Raw genomic sequence first — 10478 nt, 5'->3', positions numbered from 1 at the left:
GCCCGCGGGGGCCGGGGCCTTCCCCGGGCGGCGGCGGCGCGGGGAGGGCCCGGCCTGGCGCGGCGGCCGCTGGCCTTCCCGTAGAGGCCGCGTTTTCAATGTATCGGATTTAAGCGCGCTGGCAGCAGCTTGGCTCTGGTTCGCTATCGCGCACAAGCTCGTTAGAAGTAGCCGAAGGCGCCGCGGCCGGGGGCTGCAGGCTGCCGAGGCGGCTTCTGCTGGCGGCGCGGCGAGGTGCCGCGCGGGAGACGGCGCGAGTTGCGCGGCCAGGGCTCGTCGGGCCGGGAGGATGGAGCAGGCGTTCGCGGGGCCGAGCGGAGGAAAACGTGTCCGTGGCTCTGCCCAGGCGTCACGTCTGTTTGCGAAGGAGCGACAGGCTGTTCTGGGAAGACTCGCTCTCCTGCGCCCGGTGCCCTTCCGACACGCGAAGCCTCTGCGGCCCCCAGTGTGGCGGGGCCGCGCGGGGGGCGGCCCGGCAGCGCGGTCCAGCGGGGAGCCGCAGCGGGGTGAGGCGGCCCTGGGAGCCGGGGGGCCGGGAAGCTTTCCCCGTACCTACCTCGTCCTGCTGCGAGTCGTTTCGTCGCTCCTTCGGGCTGTTTAATGTGTGAGCAACTGCTTAGGGAAAAGCAGAAGTCATTTGTGGCTTTGAAAGTGTTTTATAGCAGTATCAAAGCTTTGCTTTTTCAAATAACTTCTCCGGGGGGCTGAGTGTTTGGAAACCTGAATTTGTGTAACAGAGAAGCTCTGAAGGGGTAAGAGAGGCCCGGCACTTCTGTTAGTGCTCTGCCGCTGTGTGGGCACCTGGCTGCCACTGCGTATTTGGGGGCCGTGATACGGATGTGGTGTCTGTGCCTGCTTAGTGACCTTGCTGAAACCGAAAGGTATGTGGCTGCRCTTTTGGAATTTTAGCAATACCAAAATATAATTAAAAACCTAAGAACTGCAGTCGTGAAGCTGGCATGCAGGTTTTTATGTAGTGCAGCAGCTAGATAGCAGGATGCTAACAAGTAGGTATGGTACTATTGCTGCTGTTGTAGTGGCCATGGTAGAAATAATGAACAGGAGTAAAATGTTTGAATCTCCTCTAGTCTGGAGAATATTGTCATGTTATAGAATTGAGGAGATCACTAGCTATTTTTCAGTATTGTTGGATGCTAATTTTAAAATGCTGTTTTGCAGATTATTTTTCTTTAGACTCATTAGTCTGCATATGGGGAAAAAATAAATAGCACTAGTCTACATTGAATAAAAGGAGCTTACACTAACATTAAACATTAAAATTAAGAAAATAATTGTTTTAAAATTTTGTTAGAGTAGAAAAAATTCACAGACTGTTCAAAAATGAACRAATTTATATATAATTTAAAACTTAGGGCTAGAATTAATTTTTGTAATAGCTTTTCTTCATTATGCTCTAGAGATGCTTGAGTTTGTGTTTAAAGTTCCAATACTCATCACTATATTTACTTCCAATATGTACTTTATGGTATTATCAATACCGATATACATGTAGTCTTGTAGAGAGAGGCTGTTCCAGTGTATGTTTTGCTTGTTTGTGCTACTTGTAGGCTTTTTAAAGTTCTTGCTTTAGAATAAATGCTAGCTCTGGGTGGTGCAYACCTTGAAGGTGTCGCACGGCTGCAAGGAGGTGTAGTGTGGAGTCCGGGCTGGGCTCCTCTGCTGCCCAGAGATGTGCCGGTGCGCAGCACGGGGCGAGCAGCGAGGTCCCGGGGTCCGTAGCCTGGGTTGTGCTGCGAGGCTGCCTCAAGTAAGGGTAAGGAGGAAGTAAAAGAAGGCCTGGGAATAAAATCAGTTAACAGGAGAAGAGAAGAAGGTTGGCAGTGTGGCAAGTGTTGAAGACATWGCAGCAGACCTCATGGAGTGGTGCCCAGTGTTGCCTTGAATTATAGTTAGAATATAATTAATTTTGGGCTGGGAACAGTATGTCAAGTGTGAGCACTCAGTAATCTTTGCTGTTTGAAAATGTCTGCAAAGGAGAGGTATGCAAAGACTGACAGAAATTGAACTCTAACAGGGTTAAAATGTTAAAATTAGGAAGCCAGAAAGAGTTTGTCTGAAATTTTTTTTTTCATCCGAATGTTAATTAACCCATGAAGCAAGTGAACAAAGAGAGTCATTGAAGCATGGGATGATAGTAAATTAAAGGGAATATCCATGTATAAAGAAAAGGAACTGAAGACTAAGAAAACGAAAGGTGCAAGCTTGTGGATTTTGTTGGGCTCTTGCTCTGCTGTATTTCTTCAGGTGTCACAGCTTCTACTAGGAGCAGCATTGTGGTGACTTCCTGTTCCAGCTTCCTGTCGAAGCTGCAGTAGCTGCTATGCCAGGAAGATTTTCTAGAAAATCACAATTAGATAGTTTGATTTCATTTAATAGCATACTTAATTTTCATAGGCAAGGCTTTTGTACAAGGACTTATGCACTATGCAAGTTATGTTTTGTTTTGTTTTTCTCTTATCACTTGACTTTCATTATGAATACAACGAACAGCTGAAAATGGATTCCCTAGGAAAGAGCTTTGTAGCCACGCARATTAATCTATGCAATCTCTTATTTTATGTGTGCATGATAACTTTGATTTTTCCCTTGTGTTTTCATGCTGCCTTTTTTCTTGACTGGCTATTCTGTTTAAAAGATGTGTTTTAACGCATTGGTATACTTGGTTAAATTGCCCTGTTGATGTTCAATGGAAGGGAAGAGAATTGTAGTATACAATTCCATGTCTGCCAGTATTTATTTATTTATTTTTTAATTTTGGTTTACAGATATCTCAGAAATGAGAGAAATTTTAATCTATACATTGACTTATTTTCCAACAGGCATTTCTTTCAATAAATATACCTGCATCTATATAGATATAGAACATGTGTTTCTCCATTTGAAACTACATGATTATTTATGTGTGTATAAACATTCACTTTACTCTTGCTTTTTAAGGCATGCAAGATCAAGAAACTATGTTTTGGAATCTGAAGTGTGCAAACTAGAAGCTGTACCCTTGGATTTTGGTGACTACCATCCACTAAAACCCATTACAGTAAGTTTTTTTTTTTTTTTTTTTTTTTTTTTTTTTTTNTCTCTTAGAAAATGTGAATTGAAAATGATTGTGTGCCTCTTTTTCCTTCTGATTCTTTAAAATAAAAAGGTTTCCAAGTTGGTGGTGGTACTAGTGAAGTTGTTTTCTGTGTTAGTGGCCAGTAGTTCTTGAAATACCGAAGTTTTACTCTGTGGTGTTTGTCCTTTACAGAACTTTGCTGGTGATGTTGTATGTCAAAAATAATTTCTTTTTGACTAATAGAACATCCCAAGCTTGTAGTGTTTCTTAGTTGCACTATGTGCTGAATAGTGGATAAGTTTAAAATCTGTTTGTTGGATTACAAGTAACCTGCATAATTGCTTGATGTAAGATTTGTTTTGGGGTTAACTTCCAGTCAGCTGTATGCTTTAAAACACTTACTGTTACTCTAATGTGTGAGAGGCTTTTAAAAATGGCTTTAGCTTTGAAGAGATGATAGTTGTACGCCAGTGAATGATGGAATGGTAAATGGACAGCAGCTTCTACCTGGGCAGGTCAGCAGGGGGATAAGATGGAGTCCTTAAGAATGGATTTGCTGTTCCAGGCTTGAGTATTGTGAAAGAAGTAAAGATGAGACTGGGAGAGGAAATCAAAGAAAGAAAGAAGTTCGAGGAGAGGGAGAAAATCAATAAAATAATTTAAATACTTACAATTCTGTGGAATCAGAAGTTTTAAAAAAAGTTTTTGAAATTCTGGTGAAGCCTCCAGCTTTGAGAGGAAAAGAGGTGCTTCTCTTTAAATGCTGGTTCCAAGGTGTTTCTTGTAGATGGGTACTTGCTTTTACTGAAATAGCACAATTTATGTAGTCTGTAGCCTGATGACTTATTAAAGGAAATAAAGGGAAAAGAACCCCTTTTTATTCAATTATTTGAAACTTTTCTTTCAGGTTACTGAAGCAAAGACCAAGAAAATGAGTCGGAAAGGAAGTACTTCTTCTACATCCTCCTCCTCTTCTAGTTCTATGATAGATCCGCTGAGCAGTGTGCTGGATGGTACCGATCCCTTGTCATTATTTGCGGCAGCTGCAGATCCAGTGACTACTGCTGCTACCATGGTAATACTGGAGGGCCATTATCTCAACTAAAAAATAAAATAAAAAACCCAACAACAACAAAAAACCCACAGAACTAGCATGGGTAAAATACATTTGTCTCACTAGTTTATAGATTAAWTTAATACAAGATTCAATAAATTTGATTATCTTAAAAACAATATTAATTTACACAACAATAGAATAAAGCATATCCATTTACCTTTTTTATTTTGCCATATATTTGTTTAAGTATGGGCTTTTTTTTTTTTACTGTTGCAGCTTGTGGAAGGACCAGTAGCCACCTGAAACAGTCTAACTCTTAAAATTTACCTTTTTCAGCCTTCTCTCCCCCCCCCCCCCAGATTTGTATTTAACATTTGCACTCATCCTTTCCTCGTAGGATAGTACACGAAAGAAACGTGATAAAGATGACAGTTCAGCAGTAGGAAGTGACTTTGAACCATGGTCAAGCAAACGCAGTGAAATTCTTGCCAGATATACAACAACTGAGAAGCTCTCTATTGTAAGTGGCACTTTCTCCAAATTCATTTATGCTAGAACTTAAATGGGTTTTGGATGTTAACTCAGTAAATAATTACAAAACAATAATAGTGGTTCTCTAAATTTCATTTTTACTATAGTAGAAAGCTGTACTAGAAGCTTTTACTTATAAGTAGTTGTTTTTGAGCTGAGTCCAAAAGTCTGTTGATCACTTGGAAACCATTGCTTTGTCTTTTTCTATGCATACAGCTGACTTCTGATTCATTTCTAAATGATTAGAAGCTTAATTAGCAGTATAATTTTGCCATGTAGTGCTGGCAAATGTGTTTTCTAAAAGTCGGCCTTTTCTGTTTCTTCACAGAACCTGTACATGGGATCTGAAAAAGGTAAATGGTTTCTCTATATCAAATAATAACAGTTCTGCTTGTAAGGCTTAAWTTTTTTTTTTTGTAAGGCTTTTACTAGATTTTTACTTAAAATAGTTATTAAAACCAAACCAAATAACAACCTACTTTTATATTCTTGAATGCTGATGAATTCATTAACACATACTGTGGAAGGAAATGGAATTCACTGTTTTTCTTTCACTGCTTAGACTTAAAGCTTGAAACTTTCTCCCACTTAAAGTGAATAATGATGTTTTGAGGATCGTGTTTATCAACTTTTCTATTTGCTGGAAAGGAAAGGAAACAAGTCCCTTTGGAGCTTATTCAGTTATTCTCTTTATATGAAAGTGAAATGATTTCGGCTGAGTGTTCAGAAAGGAACCAAATCTTAAATTTTTTATCGTGTTTTCTAGTGAAGCAAATCTGGGCTAAGTAGTCGTAGCTGATTTCATAGTAAGTCAGAATTTTTATGTATGAGTAAACATACAGGATTTCAGCCTCTGCCAAGAATTAAGAGAAACTTTCAGAATGTGAATGGTCGCACACTGGAACGGGCTGTCTAGAGAGGCTGTGAAATCTCTATCCTTGGATATCTTTAAATATGACTGCACAGCATCTATAACTTCAAAATTGGACCTGCTTTAAGGGCTGAAGGAATTGAGCCACAGATCTCCATAGGTCTCTTCTAACCTAAATCATCCAATGATTCTATCCTGTGATTCTTGCCTTACCTGCAAAACTTGCAAGCAAATCTAGAGCTGGATGAATGAGCTCATCATTCTACATCCAAAGTGAATGAACTGTAGGTAGAATTAAGTGTGCATCTTCAGGAATAGCCAAAAGTTAACCACCTGACTTCTGTAGTGAAAGCTGACTATTGCCTGAATCTGTCAGACTCCTCTGTGTTTTTTTCCTTCTGATGTCTAAGTACTCAAAACTTTAAAGAACTCAACRTACAATCCTTTGTAGGAAAAGCTGCAACTCCTGGCTCAGCAGTTTCTGAGAAAGTAAGGACAAGGTTAGAAGAACTGGATGATCTGGAAGAGGTGAGCAAGCTTTCTGATCTGATGACATCTCCATTTTAAAACTGAAATAAATTTCTGAAATAGAAATCTTTATGAATCTTTTAAAGAAGGTCCTGATTCTGCATGTGCTTGTGGAGTGCTTATATAAATATACTTTCCATGTGACTTCTAGTAATTTCAATGCTTACCATGGTGGAACTTAGGTGAAGTCATAATTTATATCAATAGAACCACTAGAACGCAAAAAATTCACCTGATGTTGATTTACCTCAGTACTCTATATGGTTTGCAACTGCTATAAAATTTCATGGAGCCTAATAGACTTACCTTTTGAATATTCTGTTCTGCCCTTGTTGCAGAAGCTGCACGTTATTTTTCTGAGCTTATTTTAAATTATGTTTACATACCTGACTGAAACACCGAGTGGTCAAATTATTCTTAGACTGCAGTATTTTACTCTGCAAAAATAAGGTGATCCATAATTTATTTTCTTAAAACCTAAATCTGTTCAAGTAGGATACCTCTGGAAGTGTTTTGAATAATATTGTCTTGAAACTACTGCCTCTTAAGTTACTTCAGCTTACCTGTTGCCTGAATGCGGTTCTAATAGTTGCATGTCACAAATGAAAGCATACAGCCTGGATTTCTTTAGCAGAAAAATCAAGTACTCCTTACCATAGGATATTTGTAACTTTGTGAATTATTTTTGCATTATATCTCTTCATTTATGCGTGTTTTTACTGATAGTTGTTTCTAGACACTAAAATATTATCAAATATGTTGTATCATGCAGCTTAATAAATTGATCAAAAATAGTTATAAAAATAGGTTTTAATGTGACACATACATCTGCTGTAGACTGTTCCAGAACCTTCTTCTGATTTCCAAAATATATGCTTAGCCATTTTATTCCTGTATCAGTTTAGTTCTTAAACAGTGTTTGCTGCTGCCAGTGTTTTACTGATTTAATTCTGATACGTAAGTTTTTTGTAATGTCTGTAATTCTGATGGTGATGATATGTCTTGTTTATTTTTGTAAATGGAGAAGTGATCTTGACTTCCCCCTTTTTTAAAAAAAGTCTTGTCCATTACATCATTCTATAGTATATTTAATCTTTTTGGCCAAGGTGGTTTTATAAAGTAAAATTGGTGAATTACAGGAACTTAAGATTTACTTAACCAGACTTTAAAGTAGCAAAGACTTTTCTTTTTTCTTTCTAATGCTGTAATGTAATAGTAGRTAACTGTCAAACCTCAGATATTTAAATGAATAAAACATTTCACTTAAAGAAACTGGTTTAAAGCTGACATTTCAGCTTATTTGCATTCTTTATATATGCCCTATAATTCTGTATATTGGAAATAGAAAAGAAAATTCAAGATTTAAAAGGAATCTGTCAAGTATGGATAAGTGTCAGGCTTATTGTTCTTTGAAGTAATTGTAAAAAAGTGAAGGCAATGCAACTCTCTTGCTTATACAATTTTAGCAGAGATAATCAGAGTTTCTGGTGTTGTGGTAGCTGGAACAGCAGCTTTATTGCTACATCAACATCAGTGATGACAGCAGAAATACTCCCCAAAATGTAAACTGAGCATTATGAGCCTGACCCAAATTGCATTGTTCCTTTCTGAATTTTTGAGAAGCTATTCTTCAGTTCGGATGTCTGTAACTTTAGCCTACTTCTGGTATGAAGTTATTGCAACAAAAGGAGTTGGGAGTGTCTTTTATATGCTATTTTGTTGCTCTGTAGTAAGGCAGCAGAATAGTACTGTAGTAAGTGGTATAACATTTCTTCATGATTACTCCTGGACATGGTCTTAATCTGATTTGGACTAAAGCTGTCCATACACAACTTAGGGGCAGAGCAGAGGGGCTAAGCCTGTGCAGAATGGAAGAAGTATCACAAAAATACTCCAATACTGAGCATCAAGTGAAGACTACTTTTTTTTTTTTCCTTAATGCGAGTGAAGTAGACCCAGATTTTTCTTGCTGCCAACCAATTTGTAGGACCTTACCAACGAAACATGTTTCAATTCTCTCTGATACTGTTTCTACATAGGTGCTAGTATACCAATTATGCCACTAGTACCAGTCCAGCATTTCTGACCTTGTAGACAGCTTGTCTGGGTATCAGCATGTATGTCTCCTGAAAAACAAAGCAGTAATGATGCGCTCCTATACTAAACACCTGCAGTATTAATGTTGCAAAGTTAAGAAAAGTCAAAAATGAGAGCATTTTGTTTAAAACTTTTTCCCCTTCCCTTCTGTTTCTTTTTTTTTTCTCTCTCCAATCATTTGACTCTTTAATAATGATGCTCCTTTTTAGTCTTCTTCCTTCCCTTATTTAATAGACTTGTGTTTTCTTGCCAGGGGTCTCAAAAAGAGTTGTTGAATTTGACTCAGCAGGATTACATTAATCGAATTGAAGAGCTCAACCAGTCATTGAAGGATGCTTGGTCCTCTGATCAAAAAGTAAAAGCTCTAAAAATAGTCATCCAGGTCAGTTTTACATTYTGTTGTTGTTGTTCTGTACAGAACAAATGAGTTCTTTGGGGAAGAGCTTGTCTGACTTCTTGGGAAAAGTAGGACTTCCGTTATTTTTTACCCGTTTCTTTTTTAGTGTAAAGGATTTTATGGCTTCTGACAACAGTTGGATTTTCAACTTTTTTATTATGTATAGAAATCCTCTTTGGGATTTATTGGAATATTAAAATTAGGGAAAAACTGTCTCTTTGTATTTAAGTACTGGATCGATGAAACTCTTACAATATCAAAGTATTTATGATGATAACTTGGAAACAGCATACCTAATTTTAAGATGCTTCCTACACATATRCATGTACATACACACGCACACTTTTATGGCCTTATAAAGTATTGTATGACAGTAATGAGCTGCAATAAGAAAATATAAGCAGAAGGATAACTTATATGAAGAGGCTATTTCCCATGCAGTTCATTTCAGAAACTGCAAAGGGAGCACGTGTTCCTTCATACCTTGTGCTTGGATCCTGTGCCAAGTATGCTTAGAGTATTAACCTTTTGTCTCAAATGGCACACARCCAACTATTACCAGCCTCCTTTTCTAAAATTGGTGCTGTTTTATGAACTAGACATTAACTAAGGAAAGCTGTAATGTTTCATATTGTGCTGATTCTTTGTGATATGAAAATGACCCTAGTCTGGTTACTGGAATTGAGATTCCAGTGTCTTGGCAATATAGATTGTTTGTAGAAATCACTTGGAATGGGAAGAATTTTCTTCGGAATATTAAATCAAGCACAATTACTGTCACGGCAARTGTATTGATTGGTGAAGGGGCAGCTAAATTCTAACTTTCTTCTGTTACTTCTAAATAAAATAAAAGCATTTAGTTAGTTGCATAACATTCTAAAATAAAACCTTGGGTCTTTTACTAGATCATCAGATAGTACTCTACTTTTATATATTATGCTATACAGTGTGGAGATGCCTTGGAGAGTTATAGCTATAGAACTTTATTTTATGATCGTCATAATTCACAAGGTTAAGTGTTCCGTGATGTTAAAATTGTCACTAGAGGAACTGAAATTTGTTAGTAGCTACTCTTCTGCTCCTCATTAGCTCTTGGTGCTCTGCAGACATGAATCTTAAGGGGGTTGTGGCGGCTTTGAGGATTTTGATTAGAGTGTGTGGGATAGAATTTCCCTTAAAGAGAGTGGCCTACTTACAGATACAAAAATTCTGCCTGCTTAAAGATAATTAGAATAAACAAAGTATAGTGATATGAATTATTTTTCCTGTGGTAGGTAATTTTCTTTCCCTCTTCCCCACCTGCACCCAACAYTAATGTTTTCTCCTCCATACTTCCTAAAGTAATTGAACAATCTGATTTAGGACCCTAGTAAAGTACAGTTTTCTGTATTTACAGAAAACAATTTAGGGTTTATTTATTTTGGTTGTATAGTCTTCCTTTTGGCTCGTTTAGGTTGATGGGCTGTGAGAGGAAAAAAATAGGACAACTAAATGTTCTTCTGTTTGACTTGGCCTTTAGAAAAAGCCAGAGGCAGAGAGCATCAGAGGACAGAGAAGATAATGACATCCTTAAGAGCTCTAGAACTGATGTAATGTTAATAATCATCAAGAGAGGTTATATAAAGTCAGGATTTTTTTGTTTGTTTTTGTCATGCTAGATATTCTTTTGAGAACTATTTGCCATATTTTCACCTTAAATAACGGTAAAGATGACAAAGGAAATAATACACATCAACATCAATACAAATCAACTATGAATGGAAGTAAGAAAAATGATCTGTGATCAGCAAAATAATTTGCCATATGCAGCATTGTGAGGTGGAAATATTTTAATGAAAGAAAATACAATATTGAAAGTCTTTGGGGAAGAAAAATGAACATAGAGGCATTGTGTTTATAATAAAATTTTTTTTGTGTGTGT

General features: G+C 37.6%; 1 protein-coding gene across 1 annotated transcript in view; it reads left to right on the top strand.

Moving 5' to 3' along the window:
* The window catches only part of VPS35L (VPS35 endosomal protein sorting factor like), a 59134-nt gene that overhangs the window by 193 nt on the left and 48463 nt on the right, over positions 1 to 10478 (top strand). The window contains exons 2-7 of the mRNA XM_085302359.1: positions 2959 to 3058; positions 3984 to 4151; positions 4531 to 4653; positions 4993 to 5017; positions 5987 to 6063; positions 8414 to 8542. Of these exons, the coding sequence (XP_085158485.1) occupies positions 2959 to 3058; positions 3984 to 4151; positions 4531 to 4653; positions 4993 to 5017; positions 5987 to 6063; positions 8414 to 8542 (622 nt within the window). The remainder of the gene's footprint in view (positions 1 to 2958; positions 3059 to 3983; positions 4152 to 4530; positions 4654 to 4992; positions 5018 to 5986; positions 6064 to 8413; positions 8543 to 10478) is intronic.

The sequence above is a fragment of the Rhea americana genome, unplaced genomic scaffold, assembly GCF_003343005.1.
Source record: "Rhea americana isolate MKP2758 unplaced genomic scaffold, rheAme1 scaffold_10, whole genome shotgun sequence".
Lineage (NCBI taxonomy): Eukaryota > Metazoa > Chordata > Aves > Rheiformes > Rheidae > Rhea > Rhea americana.
Note: the sequence above shows the minus strand (reverse complement) of the source record. Positions and strands in the feature narration are given on the sequence as shown.